The sequence below is a fragment of the Phalacrocorax aristotelis genome, chromosome 18, assembly GCF_949628215.1.
Source record: "Phalacrocorax aristotelis chromosome 18, bGulAri2.1, whole genome shotgun sequence".
NCBI lineage: Eukaryota > Metazoa > Chordata > Aves > Suliformes > Phalacrocoracidae > Phalacrocorax > Phalacrocorax aristotelis.
In genome coordinates, this window is record NC_134293.1 from 1,222,642 (window position 1) to 1,236,672 (window position 14,031).

The 14,031-nt window shown below is 49.9% G+C and overlaps 1 protein-coding gene across 2 annotated transcripts in view; it reads left to right on the plus strand.

The window, feature by feature from the left end:
* The window catches only part of SUPT6H (SPT6 homolog, histone chaperone and transcription elongation factor), a 29,981-nt gene that overhangs the window by 6,804 nt on the left and 9,146 nt on the right, over positions 1–14,031 (plus strand). For both annotated transcript variants that reach the window (XM_075113320.1, XM_075113321.1), the window contains exons 3-25: positions 139–297; positions 472–542; positions 1,179–1,374; positions 2,063–2,147; positions 2,541–2,814; positions 4,139–4,240; positions 4,719–4,835; positions 5,334–5,423; positions 5,916–6,058; positions 6,320–6,471; positions 6,989–7,087; positions 7,250–7,379; positions 7,486–7,636; positions 8,059–8,213; positions 8,802–8,997; positions 9,346–9,485; positions 9,564–9,681; positions 10,309–10,385; positions 10,562–10,697; positions 11,124–11,261; positions 11,577–11,744; positions 12,267–12,394; positions 13,473–13,680. In XM_075113320.1, the coding sequence (XP_074969421.1) occupies positions 139–297; positions 472–542; positions 1,179–1,374; positions 2,063–2,147; positions 2,541–2,814; positions 4,139–4,240; positions 4,719–4,835; positions 5,334–5,423; positions 5,916–6,058; positions 6,320–6,471; positions 6,989–7,087; positions 7,250–7,379; positions 7,486–7,636; positions 8,059–8,213; positions 8,802–8,997; positions 9,346–9,485; positions 9,564–9,681; positions 10,309–10,385; positions 10,562–10,697; positions 11,124–11,261; positions 11,577–11,744; positions 12,267–12,394; positions 13,473–13,680 (3,233 nt within the window). The remainder of the gene's footprint in view (positions 1–138; positions 298–471; positions 543–1,178; positions 1,375–2,062; positions 2,148–2,540; positions 2,815–4,138; positions 4,241–4,718; positions 4,836–5,333; positions 5,424–5,915; positions 6,059–6,319; positions 6,472–6,988; positions 7,088–7,249; positions 7,380–7,485; positions 7,637–8,058; positions 8,214–8,801; positions 8,998–9,345; positions 9,486–9,563; positions 9,682–10,308; positions 10,386–10,561; positions 10,698–11,123; positions 11,262–11,576; positions 11,745–12,266; positions 12,395–13,472; positions 13,681–14,031) is intronic.

A 14,031-nucleotide genomic window follows, 5' to 3' on the forward strand; every position in this document is an offset into this window, starting at 1 on the left:
GATCCGTGTCAGTAAAAGTGTTCGGTTAAAACTCTCTGCGGGGATAGTGTGAAGGACGATGCTGTTTGCACCGAGCCGAGAAGGAGTCTCGGCAGATAACCAACGAGTACACACTTAACACTTGCTTCTCTCCACCAGATGAGGAAGAGGAGGAGGAGAATCTCGATGATCAAGATGAACAGGGGAACCTGAAAGGGTTCATTAACGACGATGATGATGAGGAAGAGGAAGAAGAGGAAGAAGCCAGTGACTCTGGAGACTCTGAGGACGAAGTTGGCCACAAAAAGAGAAAACGCAGTAAGTTTTATGATGATCGTTCATAGCAGGCTACAGCGTAATGCTCTTGCACTGCCCTGTGGGAGAGCAGAGCTCTCCCTCTGCCCTGGGAGTCCGCCTGGGCTGAGTAAGCTCTACCTTTCCCACTGCTTGGTCCATTCCCAGATTAGTAAAGTCTCTGCTTTCTTCTCTTAGCTTTTGATGACCGCCTGGAGGATGATGATTTTGACCTCATTGAAGAGAACTTGGGTGTTAAAGTCAAAAGAGTGAGTTGTGTTCCCTTGCCCCTGTTGATGGTGTGGCGTGTCTTAGCCCAGAGGAGGGTGGGCTCCTGCCTGGGACGAGCGAGTGGAGCCTCCCATCTGCTCCTGCCCTCTTCGAAGGAGAGCGCTGAGTGCTTGAAGGAAGGAGGATCTCTCCCTGCTGGGGCAATTCTGAGACTTTCCAAAACACTTTCTTCTGGTTCCTAAAGTCAGCTGTACTCCTCCTTTCCCACCTCTGCAAGACAGTCTCAGAGGAGCCCATCTTCCAAGAACTTCCTCCTGCACTGTGCTAACCTCAAAGTCAGCACAGGCTCTTACAGACTCTAAAGCTCCTTCCGTAACTCTCGCTAGAGGCACGTGAAGCCAGGCTAACGCTGGTGGTGACAGCACGCAGGGGACACAGACATGGACATGGCAGGCAGTTCTGTCATGTACACACTGCGCCCAGCGAGCGCCCGCAGCATGGCTCTCAAGGGGGTGGCTGCTCTCCCCCGTGTGCCTGTGCTGGGCTCCATCCCGCTGCCTCTCAGGTACCGCCTGGGGAGCAGAGGAAGTGCAGTTCTGGCCTGGCAGAGACCACACTGAGCTTGAGTGTCTGTGCCAGGAGTTACGTGCGCTAACAAGCCTTTTTGTTTGCAGCAAAAATTCAGGCGTGTGCGAAAAATGTCCGATGATGAGGATGATGAAGAGGAAGACTATGGAAAAGAAGAACATGAGAAGGAAGCCATTGCTGAAGAAATCTTTCAGGATGGTGAAGGCGAGGAGGGAGGGGAAGCTGTTGAAGCTCCTGTCGCTCCACCAGAAGAGGAAGAGGAGGAGGAGGAAGATGAATCTGGTGAGTATTGATGGTCAGTTACATCCAAAGTTTGTCCTGGGATCAGAGCACAGGAGCAAAGTTAAGACTTCCTCTGAGCTAGAAGTAACCTAAGGCTGTAGGCCTGTCGTGGTAAAGCTCTTGTTGGTCTGACTAGAACAATCTTTAGAATTAAATGTTTCTGGGTGGCAGGTTTAGGTTGTGTAAACTGCTTTGTCCAGAAGCACATTACATGCGCTGAGATGATGAACGTCTCCTCTAAGCTGCCTCCAAAATGGAGGTGCTTCAAAGGAAGGAAGTGAAGGCACTGTTCAGTACCTAACAGCACAGTGCATGCCTGCCCTACTTCAGCATCAGCCCCTCACTACTGCTAGTACCATACTGAGAGAGTTTCAAGGATTCTTTGTGTCTGCTGTCCAAAGCAGCAAGGCCTTTTCTGACTGCATGTTCAGTGCAGTGAGCTGCAGATATTTGCCAGATGGCTTTGCCTGTGTTTGGAAGGTCGATCTAGCTTGTTATTGAGGTTCAGACTCCTGGAACGTCTGAGGTTGGTGTAGGAGATGCTGTGGGTAGCTGGGCTGCCTGACAACCAGTGGCAGCCTAAGTCTCTGGTGGAGGCTCATAGTTGCACTGGCTGAGCTGAGCTTTGCTAGAGGTACCAGTTGAATATGCAAGTATCCTGACCACTAAATTGCTTCTCAATGACCAGACATCGATGACTTCATTGTGGATGACGATGGACAACCTCTGAAGAAGCCAAAATGGCGAAAGAAGCTCCCTGGATACACAGATGCGTGAGTATTGATTGGAAATTGGCCTGGAGCCGTGAAAACAGTGCTCAGCTTACTTTGTTCTTGTAACTGCAGAGTGATTCAGCTTGTGGTTGGATACTGCTGGGCTCTTTCCCCAAAGGAACCCGGTATATTTAAACATGGAGCTTTTAGCCTGTGATCTCTTAAATGTCTGACTCCTTCCTTTCTCCCCTGGATTTTTTACAGGGATACCAAAACCAATCCCTTAAGAGATATATTTGCATGTAAAGCTCAGAGTTGTGTACCTATCCATGACTTTTTAGCCTACCTGCAAGACTAAAGCTTAGACTTAGGTGCTCTGGCCACCTCTGTGTGACTAGAAAGATGTTCTGTGAACTGCACCATGGGACTGAACAATAGCTTTTTGCCTTCCAGTGCTTTGCAGGAAGCCCAGGAAATCTTTGGTGTGGACTTTGACTATGATGAGTTTGAGAAGTACAATGAGTACGATGAGGAGATGGAGGAGGAATATGAGTATGAAGATGAAGAAACCGAAGGGGAGACCCGCGTACGACCCAAAAAGACTGCCAAGAAGCGTGTCAGTCGGCGTAGCATCTTTGAGATGTACGAGCCCAGTGAGCTGGAGAGCAGTCACCTAACAGACCAGGACAATGAGATCCGCATGACAGACATGCCTGAGAGGTTCCAGGTGAGGGAAGAGGGTGCTGGTGTGCAGGCAGAAAGCATTTCAGCTCCCACCGAGTACAGCAGGCCTGTGACCTGCAGGCCAGCTTTCTCACCTGGCTGCTGGCTGGATTTTGGCATCCCTTCTTCCCTCTTTGAAGATCCCGCCTCTCAGATGTACAGCCTGAAACTCCACATGCAAACATAACAATGACGTAGCGAACTGTTCTAGCTGTGTAAGCCTGGTTTTAGCACTGGTCATAGTTTCTCTTTGGCCACTGGGTGCCGGTGTTGGACTCCTGGGAGTGGTGCAGGGCTTGTGCTCTGCTCAGATGTCCTTTATGCCAGATTCCGTTACTAATCACGTGAGTTGTACCTCTGGGTGGCAAGAGGTACAGTGCCAGAGAAGGTTTGCCGGGGTTTCTAGCCTACCCGTGTGTCCGCCAACATGTAACTGTTCCATACGAGGTGTTTCTGTAACCCGCTTTAATCCAATGACTGGGACTTACACGGCTCTCAGTGTGCAGTCCTGTTTGTGTTGCTAGGAGTCATTCTGGTATCTCATATTTTTGTCTGAATTTTACCCTCTATTCAGGTTTTCACTGAACATCTCCCTTTAGGGTATGTTAATGTAATTCTGTGCAGAGGCTTGTTACCCTCCTGTGTAAAACGGAGGACTTCCTGTGTACCATTCCTGTGTAAATCAGACCATTTCCTGTGTAAAATGATCTGATGCCACCAGCTTTTCGGAAGGACCTTTTTTCCCATGCCGGTGTGCACAGCACAAGGGAATGCTGTGTGTAATGTCTCCTGGCCATACGTGGCCTGTTCAGACATTTTTTTTCATCTTCCCGGGTGTCAGTGATGATTAGAGCAGGCCTTCTGAAAGAGAATTGGCTGGAACTAAATGCCCAGAGAGGGTTTGGAGCTGCTTTATGTTCTGTTATTCTGTGGCTGCAGCAAGGAAGGTGACAGCAAGGCTAGAACAGGCACTTAGAGATTGGAACAGAGGATGTAGCTGCTGAGGGTTTGGGAGCCTGGTAGGAGGCGGGGGTACCCTGGCATATGATCGTCACAAAAGATTTCGCACCATTGCAGGCCTTTTCACAAGCCTTTGACAGAACTGTTAGCTGCCTTTACCTAGTGTATAGCTGATGCAGGTTTCCTGTGTACTCTGAAGATGCAGCCGGTGAAGTACTATCCTCAACAAAGCCCTGTGGGCGTGGGAGGTACTGAGACCCTGTAAGCAGCCTGCAGCTCAAAACAATAATTTCCAGGCATCTTGAAGTCATGCTAGCGCAAGCTCTGGCATTGCACGTGCCTCTGCTCATCCTGTTGTCTTTTCACAGTTGCGATCCATCCCGGTGAAGAGTGCTGAAGATGATGAGCTGGAGGAAGAAGCTGATTGGATTTACAGGAACGCATTTGCGACACCCACCATCTCCTTGCAGGTAAAGGACTATGCCTGGGACTCCTGTCAAAAGAGGACTTGGAGGTGTTGCAGATTTCCAGCCTGGAGACATTGTTCCAGGAATGTGATGCACAATATACCTTTCTTTCTGGTTTTCAGGTTTTGAGCGTCATTTAACATGCATTCATTTTTGCATCTATAAAACAGGAGAAAAAGGAACACAGTGGAGTTGCAGAAATAATTGTCAAGAATAACTGAAAGATCCCTGAGCCACTGTGCTCTGTGGGCTAAGCTAGTATTCGCTGTTAACCATCAGTTACCTTGGCCAGATGCTGCTTCTCCATTTTCCTTTAAACCAGTCAGGGCTAGGATGCTTTTCTGTGGTCTAAAATCAGAGCGTATACCTAAGTCTGCTCTCCCAGCTAACAAAAGGACCACTGTGTTCCAGCCTGAGCCTGGGCTGGTCTTTCAAGGGTCAGCTCAGGAATAAGGTCAACACAATATGTTTCTCCTTTTAGGAAAGTTCTGACTACCTCGACCGTGGACAAGCCAGCAGCAGCTTCAGCCGCAAGGGGCCCAGCACCATCCAGAAGATTAAAGAAGCCCTGAATTTCATGAGAAATCAACATTTCGAGGTAATCCGCAACTCAGCTTCATTGCCAGGATAAGGTCTGTGTTGCTGACTCCTTATCCCGACAGGAATAACAGAGGGGCTGCTGGAAGCACTTAGGGCAGCAACCTAGAGGGGCTGAAATGCCATACCTGGTTGCCTCTCCTGTGACTAAACAGTACTTCATTGGAAAGTGCAGCTCATCTTATGTGAGCTGGGGCAACGCAGGGTTTTAAGGCCTGTTTGGGGCTTCTGTCATGGTATTTCCCTGATCCTGGACAAATTGATGCTAAGTGAGGTGGAGGAATTTCGGAGTCTCTTGAGCCTATCCTGTGACCTGTTGCCTGATGTTGCAGAAGCTTTTTGGTATATGTGGTGTATTCTTTGGTGGAATGATCTTAAGAGCTGGGGCATAACTTGGTACACCTCCCACACTGCTGCCCCATCAGCTTGCGCTCCCACACAGAACAGGAGCATTCTCTGGATGCCTGCGTGGTGGTGACGAGTCTCATTTCTGACCCAGGTCCCATTCATCGCCTTCTACAGAAAGGAGTATGTGGAGCCAGAGCTGCACATCAACGACCTGTGGAGGGTCTGGCAGTGGGATGAGAAGGTGAGGAGTGTTTTCCCTGCTTGTTATCCATCAACATTTACCGTGCCTTCCCACCCAGCCTGATACTTGCAGCAGGTTTTCTTCTGGCTATGGAGACCTTGTGTGCCCTTTTTTACCCACGGGTTTTTATCACGTTTGCTGTCCTGTGGAGGTAAAGGGTTATCTTACAAAAGAGGGTTCAAAATGGTCCTTCCCCTTCACCAAGGTCGTTTTGTGTAGTGACCTTTCCTGCAAGGAGTGCAGGTTCCTTCTCTACCATCAGGTAGATCCAAACCTTGATTTCCCCCACCCCCACCCCGTTAATACAATCCGTCTCTGAGATGACACCTGCCATGTGTGTCACACTGGGCTTGGCTGTGGGTGAATATTTTGATGATTATTTTTATATGACAAATATCCCAAAATCCTGGGAGCCGCTGTTTGAGAGGGGAGGAGACAGACACGACACACCACTGCGGTGCGTTTCACTGCAAGTCCCTGTTCTCATATTAGTGGACCCAGCTGAAGATCCGCAAGCAGAACCTGACACGTCTGTTTGAGAAGATGCAGGCCTATCAGTACGAACAAATCTCTGCGGACCCAGACAAGCCCTTGGCCGATGGAATAAGGGCCCTGGATACTACAGACATGGAGAGGTATGGTGCCATGACTTTCTTATATTCCAAAACAACTTAAAATGTGCATTAGCTTACCCAAACAGCACAGGCTCTGTGGCCACTGCAGCACATTGTCTTTAGCCTCCCCACAAAGCCAATAATGAGAAATATTTAAAACTCTTTTGCAAGACGGGCCCAAGCACTCCCGCTGCCTGACCTGTACCAGAGCAGGTTGCTTGAGTGCTCTGCCCACGGCTCAGCTGCAAGCAGGGTGTAACGTGCTGGCTTTGCATGCTGTAGGCTGAAGGACGTGCAGTCCATGGACGAGCTGAAGGACGTGTATAATCACTTCCTGCTGTACTATGGGCGAGACATCCCCAAGATGCAGAATGCTGCCAAGGCTGCTCGAAAGAAGCAAAAGCGTATCCGAGAGGATGGTGAAGAGGAGGAAGGTTTGTCCCCAAACTTGATAGTCTCCTAATTGTGGGCTGCTTGAAAATCCTGGTTCAAAAGAGTAGTAAGAAAGTTTGTTGAAAACCCCATTTGTTTGCACAGGACACCTCCGCTGTTTGCTTCTCTCTCAGGTTAGTCCCAGGTCTTCCAGGCATCTCTAAAATGCTTGAAGTTTGCCACACAAGGTGCTGCTTTTCCAGTGGACGGAATGCAACCCCGCATGGCAGGGGCCAAAGCAAGGATCAGCCACCTTGATGTGTGTTTTAATGTGCAACCCAGAGATACTGCTATTAAAACTGCAAAAGAACGAAACTGAAGAGAAGATAATATTTGCAGGGTGTTTTTCAATCCCTGAATAATTTTAAGGCTACTGAGACCTTTGAGATGAGTTTATGGAATTTAGGGACTCTGCTGCACAACGTAAGTTGTGTTTGATCCCTTCACTGTGCTTCTGAAACCCCGCAGCTGTCTGGGTGCCTCTGTAAGGAGGCCTTGCTAAACATATGCTTCCCATAGGTGAAGGGGAGGATGCAGAAGATGATGAGCAGAAGGGGCCTGAGCTGAAGCAAGCCTCCCGTCGGGACATGTACACCATCTGCCAAACAGCTGGGCTGGGTAAGGGCTGTGCTCTGTCACGCTGAGCTTGAAGCGGCCTAGCCCACATGCTCTTCTGGGTGGTGTGACTTACCTGTAGAAGGAAGACTGGTAGTTTTGCTCAGTATAAGCTACAGTACCCTCATCCTCATCGTTTCTGTGGTTTGTTTTTTTTTTCCCCAGATGGCCTGGCTAAGAAGTTTGGTCTGACACCCGAGCAGTTCGGAGAGAATCTCCGAGACAGTTACCAGCGCCACGAGACAGAGCAGTTCCCTGCAGAGCCCCTGGAGCTGGCCAAGGATTATGTGTGTAGGTCAGTGTCGCGGGGTCTTCACTGAGGTTCTGTGGATGTGACACAGGGAGGGGATCCGGGGGCATTCTCAAGTCCTAAGCCTTCACGTTGCTTTTTTTGCTTGTAGTCAATTCCCAAGCCCTGAAGCAGTGCTGGAAGGAGCCCGGTACATGGTGGCTTTGCAGATAGCCAGGGAGCCTTTGGTCAGGCAGGTCCTGAGACAGACTTTCCAAGAAAGAGCTAAAATCAACATTTCACCAACAAAAAAAGGGAAGAAGGTAAGGAAGGGAGCCCTGACTCTGTAGGTCAATTCAGGGAAGGATCTAAATAACATCCAAACGCTCATTTTTGCATCTGAAAACTTCTCCCATGACAGTGGCAACTCTGAATAAATCTTCGAGCAGCATGTGGGCTGGGCTGTTGCAGAGGCCAGCTCAGCAGCGTGCTGCGTGTTCAGTCTCAGTGTTTCACCAGACCTGATTCTTGCTGTTGAGATGTTGCCTTCAAATTTATTGGAACAGTCTCTGTTTTTCTGAGACTGGGAACAAATTCCAGTGTGTCCTGCTGGGGAAGGAAATGCAGACTGGCAGGCATGGGGTGAGGGGCTATTGAATAAAAACCAGTGTCTGCCACGTTATACAGAAGGGTCTTTCTTGGTGAATGCCCTGCGTGCATGCCGACTGTCTCTCCTCTCTCCCAGGATATTGATGAAGCCCACTACGCCTATTCCTTTAAATACTTGAAAAACAAGCCTGTGAAGGAGCTGCGAGATGACCAGTTCCTGAAAATGAGCCTGGCGGAGGAGGAGGCACTGCTGACTATAGATATCAGTATTGACATGAAAGGAGTGGAGGGGTGAGTCCTCGCTGGCTGTGCCACCTGTGCCTTGACAGAGCTCGTTCGTCCAGTGCTGCCATGCTGGTACAGCTCCTCTGTAACCCAAACTGCTGCTGGAAGCCGTGGCCTGGTGGTTTCCTGCACCTTAAAGCCAAGCAGCCTTGTGTTTTTCTTCATCTTAGTGAAAACTGTAGCAGACGTCTGGCTTATTCATTTGAAGGATAACTCTGAAGCCTTGAAGATTTTTGTGAAAGATGATGCTTGTTTGCCAGCCACCCTTGCTGTGTGGCTCCTTGGTTCCTTCCCAGTGCATCTGAGGAGCCACACTGCAACGTGGGTGTGCTGGAGTGGCTGTGGGCTGCCCTGTGTTGCGTTGATCAGGCCTTTCTGTGCTGCCAGCATGGCGTTCAGCTGTGATCTGTCTAGCAGCATAGCTTTCCCAGCTAAAGGAGTGTTTGATGGGACGATTGGCTTTTCTCTAAATTTTCTAGGCAGCTTCTCGAATCTGAGGTGCTGCTATGACACCCCTGTGCAGGAGTCTGCCAGTGGTGATGCCAGTGCAGGTGTTTGGAGCCCTTCTGTATCTCCCTCTCTCGTTTCTTGCAGCTATGGTAGCGACCAGACATACTTTGAGGAAATCAAACAGTTCTATTATCGGGATGAGTTCAGCCACCAGGTGCAGGAGTGGAATCGGCAGCGTACGATGGCCATCGAGCGGTCCCTCAACCAGTTCCTCTACGTGCAGATGGCGAAAGAGTTGAAGAACAAGCTGTTGGTGGAGGCCAAGGAGTATGTCCTCAAGGTGAGCTGGGGGACAGGTGGGTTTAAGCCAGAGCTGGGGTTACCAATGCTAACGGTCCTGCAGCATGCTGGGGAGAGCTACTGACAGGCCATGTGCAGGCGTTTGGGAAGGAGGAGGGGGCGGGCAGGGGTCTGAGTCTGGTCCTTTCCCAGGGATGGAGAGAAGAGCAGATACCTCAGCGGGAGGGGAAGGGGTGGGCTCTGTGGTTCTGGAGAGCTGGTCCCAATCCTGGCAGAATAGACTGTCTTGCCGCCTTGAGCAGTCTGTGGCCTTCCCTCCAGAGAAGGACTGTGCCAAAGCACCTGCAGTGGATTTCCTCACTCCTCTCTCCTGTTCTCTGTCTACCAGGCTTGCAGCCGGAAGCTGTACAACTGGCTAAAAGTAGCTTCATACCGTCCCGATCAGCAAGTGGAGGAAGACGATGATTTCATGGATGAAAACCAAGGGAAGGGGATTCGCGTGCTAGGCATTGCGTTTTCCTCAGCCAGGTAGGAGGAAAGGAATTGCCTCTGGATCCATGCTCAGCTTTAGCAGTCCTCCATGTCTGAGTGATCTCTGTTTCACAGGGACCATCCCGTGTTTTGCGCCCTTGTCAATGGAGAGGGTGAGGTTACAGACTTCCTCCGATTGCCGCATTTCACGAAGAGAAGGAATGCCTGGCGTGAGGAAGAGAGGGAAAAGAAGGTGAGGCTTGGCGCAGCTATTGTCGAGATGAATGTCTGCATGTTGCTTTTGGTGCCGTGTGATCCACTGTGGGCTGGAGGGGAATAGTCAGTCTGAATACAGCTCAGGCCTTGTCATGCTTGCATACAAAAATGCTACCTTTTTCTCAGTCTGTAATTACTCTGGCAGAACAGTTGCTTCCAGTTAGATTCCAGTTCATCTCTTCTGCTGCTCTTATGGGGAATGGCATGGCCTGGTCATTCCTGAGTTCTGCCGGAGTTGGGGTTTTGTGAGCTTCTGTGGACCCAGCTACAGAAACTTCCTCCCCTTTCCCTGATAACATAATAGCAAGAGGCTGTGGGACATCCTGGAGCTTGGGGCAGGCTTTTGACTTCTGTTCCTTCTTGCACTGGTTTCCTGTAATACCAGACCATGAGGCCATCAGTCTTCCCTCTGCAGAGCCTTCCCCTTTGTCCTTACAGTAGTCAGCAGCTGCAAGGCCTGTGGAGGAGGCATTTAGCCGTGTTCACGTCATGGTGGCGGTGGAGGAGGATTTACCCTATGAAATACGAACCCAGGACCGGTAGCTAGCTCAGCACAGAAACCCTCTAGCTTTTCTGCTCTGACCTGTCTCACTCCCCTTTCCAGGCCCAGGATATTGAAACCTTGAAAAAATTCCTCCTGAACAAGAAGCCTCACGTGGTGACAATTGCAGGCGAGAACAGGTCAGTCTTTGTGTTCCTTCCACTTCCCGGTCTCTTTGCAGTCCTTTCCTCGTACCTGTCGGCATCTCACTGCTTCTGTCCATGGTGTGAGGTAACCCATCGGGGTTATGCCTCTAAGTGATTCCAGGACCTGGCTTTGTACTCTCCCCTCAACCCCCTTGGCTGTCTCTCCCTAGGGATGCTCAGATGCTGATGGAGGATGTAAAGAGAATTGTTCATGAGCTGGATCAAGGGCAGCAGCTGTCCTCTATCGGAGTGGAGCTGGTGGACAACGAACTGGCCATCCTCTACATGAACAGCAAGAAGTCTGAGGTGAACTTCCTGTTATTCCAGCTATCCCTTAGCCAGTCGCTCATTTGTGCTGTCTCATCCTCCATTTGTTGTTCTGGCCCTGCCTTCTGTCATCCGCTGCCTCATGTAATCCACCTAGATAGTGATGTACTGATCTTTGGCTCAAGGCAAAATGTCTTATTTAGGCTTCCCTGAAGGGATCAGCACCAGCAGATGTACGACATAGGTATTGATGTAGTCTGAAATGAACCTTGCTCAGCTGAGTAGATGGGGTTGTTTCATCCCTAGCTGCAGCAGAGTTCCTGGGAGCCTTTGCCCTCAGCTGTCTTTGCCCTGAGCACCAGACACTTCCCTTGTTCCACTCCCTGTCTGATGTGTCTTTGCTACTTGTGCTACAAAGTGCGAAAACACCGTCAGGGCTTTCCCTGATTCTCTGGCCTCTTGCAGAATGAGTTCCGGGATTACCCACCTCTGCTGCGTCAAGCCGTCTCCCTTGCTCGCCGCATTCAGGACCCCCTCATAGAGTTTGCCCAGGTCTGCAGCTCCGATGAGGATATTCTCTGCCTAAAACTCCACCCTCTGCAGGTAACTTTGCCTCGTGGGATACTTCTTTGCAGGAGAAAGTGGTCTGGGAGGCTTGGGACAGTTTGCTGTCAAAGAAAAGTATTCCAAGTTGAACTGGTGTAAGTTTTGCCTGTTCTGTGCCATATTCAGGCTACACAGCACCTTTATTTCTGCCTCCTTTAGCTCATCTGCCTCCTGCCTTTAGGCTGTTCTCAGGGGTAACTCTGAGGTGCAGCACAGCTCCTGAGAGCCAGTCCGTTGCGTTTGGCTCAGCTTACTTATGGCAAAGCGTTGTGCGCATCTCCTTGCGAGGCTAACACCTCTCCTTTCTGTCAGGAGCATGTGGTGAAGGAGGAGCTGCTGAACGCCCTCTACTGCGAATTCATAAACCGCGTGAACGAGGTGGGAGTGGATGTCAACCGGGCGATTGCTCACCCTCACAGCCAGGCTTTGCTCCAGTATGTGTGTGGCCTAGGACCACGCAAAGGCACTCACCTGCTGAAGGTAAGGAGGCTTCTGTCCCTGCCTGCAACAGCAATGCGTCACCCGTAAGGTGCGAGTTGGCCCGATGGCAGTGCTGTTACGAGCTGAGTCAGGGTCCCCTGTGCCAGATGCAGCTGACAGCTCCGTTGATGTGTGTTTTTAGTATGTGTTATCTCACTGTGCCTAACCCTGAAGCTGCGCATGGGCTTACGTCCTTGGTAGACCCAAGCAGCTCAGCAGATCTGTCAATCCAAGCTAGCTCCTGAACCCGCAGGAGCAGGTGTACTGTTACAGTATCAAGATGCCTCCGTACTGTAGAAAATACAAGGCAAAAAGCCAGTGCTTTTCCCGAGAGTTGGAGCTGTTCCGTGTGGAGTCATCTCCTCTCATACAATGTTGAGACACAGGCAGGGGGCAACAATTTCTGAGTCGTGATGGGCTTGATTACGTCAGATGCTTTGAACGCCGCAGTGTCCAGTGTGAGCGTCCTGGGGAACCCTTGTGTTTGAATAGCAGGGTTTAGACCGTTACCTCTTTCTCCAGATCTTAAAGCAAAACAACACGCGTCTGGAGAACAGGACCCAGCTGGTTACGATGTGTCACATGGGACCCAAGGTGTTTATCAACTGTGCTGGCTTCATCAAAATTGACACAGCGTCGCTGGGTGATAGGTGGGTGCTGGGTTGCGTTCGGTGTTAGCACAAGCAACAGGCTGAAGCAACCTTGTTCTGTGGAGTCCACATTCCCAGGAGTTTCTGTGTGGCCCCTCTGATCGCTGGCCAAATTGCTGGTTATTAATCTGATTCTTAAGGGCAGCTAAATTTGCACAGCAATGTGAGCTGCACAACATTAATTATATATAGCTTGACATGGCTTTGAAAGACCCTTTGTGGTCAAGAGGAACTAAACTAAAAACAGTTGTTCCCTAATATAGTTATCATGCATGTCCATCAGTAACCCTCATGCATTTTTGCTTTGTTTCTGCCTAGTCCTACCCTCAGTATTGTATCTTTCTGAAGGTTCAGGCTTGGCATAACTCAGCAACTTAGCTTCCTCTTAAGCTAGTCGCGACACTGGGATGTTTGTATAGCGTTAGGTTACTGGTAACTACACGAGAGATGTGTGTTTGGAGGACAGTGGTAACCTAGTTTCTAAACCTCTAGCTGACTGCTTGGCACAGAAGGGTCTCTTGTTGGAAATGTGCTTTCTCCAGGGCTGGCACGGTATCCTTCTTGCCTTTGAAAAGCAGTCTGAGAAAGGACGCCTGGCTAAATCCTTACGCTGAGTGATCCAACCCCGCTAGGTGCCTGGTTGTTGCAGGATACAAATCCCAGACATGCCGGGGGCAAAGTGTAGGTTCCTCCAAACCGCTGGATGCAGATGGCTGCGCTGCCAGTTGGCAACAATTAATTTGTATGTGGAGCAAAGCTGTGAAGAGCTGCGTGCTCACAGAGCAGCTGCGGCACGCAGAGTGATCAAATCCCGGAAGCATCCAAAATGCCAGGCTGTTTCTTGTAGTGCAGGAGCTGCAGACTGGAATTTGTCACATCTTGCCTTGGCCTCTGTGATTTAGCAATGAAAAATTCATTGTGTCCTTTTTAGAGTAGTTTGTTCCACTGAGGGCGGCAGTGGCAAAGCAGCCACACAGCCGACAGTGGTGCTCGACAGCGTGATTTATTACTGAGCTAAAGGAGGTCACTCTGGAACCCTGCAGAGTCCTTACTGAACATTGCTTTGGTTTTATTTCAGTACTGATTCCTACATCGAAGTCCTAGATGGGTCTAGGGTCCATCCTGAAACCTATGAATGGGCAAGAAAAATGGCAGTGGATGCCTTAGAATACGATGAGTCGGCGGAGGATGCCAATCCCGCAGGAGCTCTAGAGGAGATCTTGGAAAACCCCGAGCGTCTGAAAGACCTGGATCTCGATGCTTTTGCTGAAGAACTGGAAAGACAGGTGTGCTGGGGCTTCCTGGCGCTGAGAAACGGGGGGGAAGCTCAGCTCTCCCTCTCGCTTTCTTATGTTTTATAGATGGTGACCCTTATCCTTTTTAGGAGCTGAGCATTTAGTTGTTGCCATTGTTAAATGTACGAACAGCCAGGATTGAGTATTCAGTGTCTGACAACACCATGCAGTAAATGCTTACAGAAAGCTTGGGGCAGAGGGAGGAAGGAGGCAGGAGATAATTATTAGACCATTTAAGCTGTTGTCCATTAAATGATCTAACTTTTTTCTGGATGTATTGGTACTTCTGACCTCCTCAATATCCTGTGGCCAAGTTCCACAGTTTGATGGTACCTTGTGCAT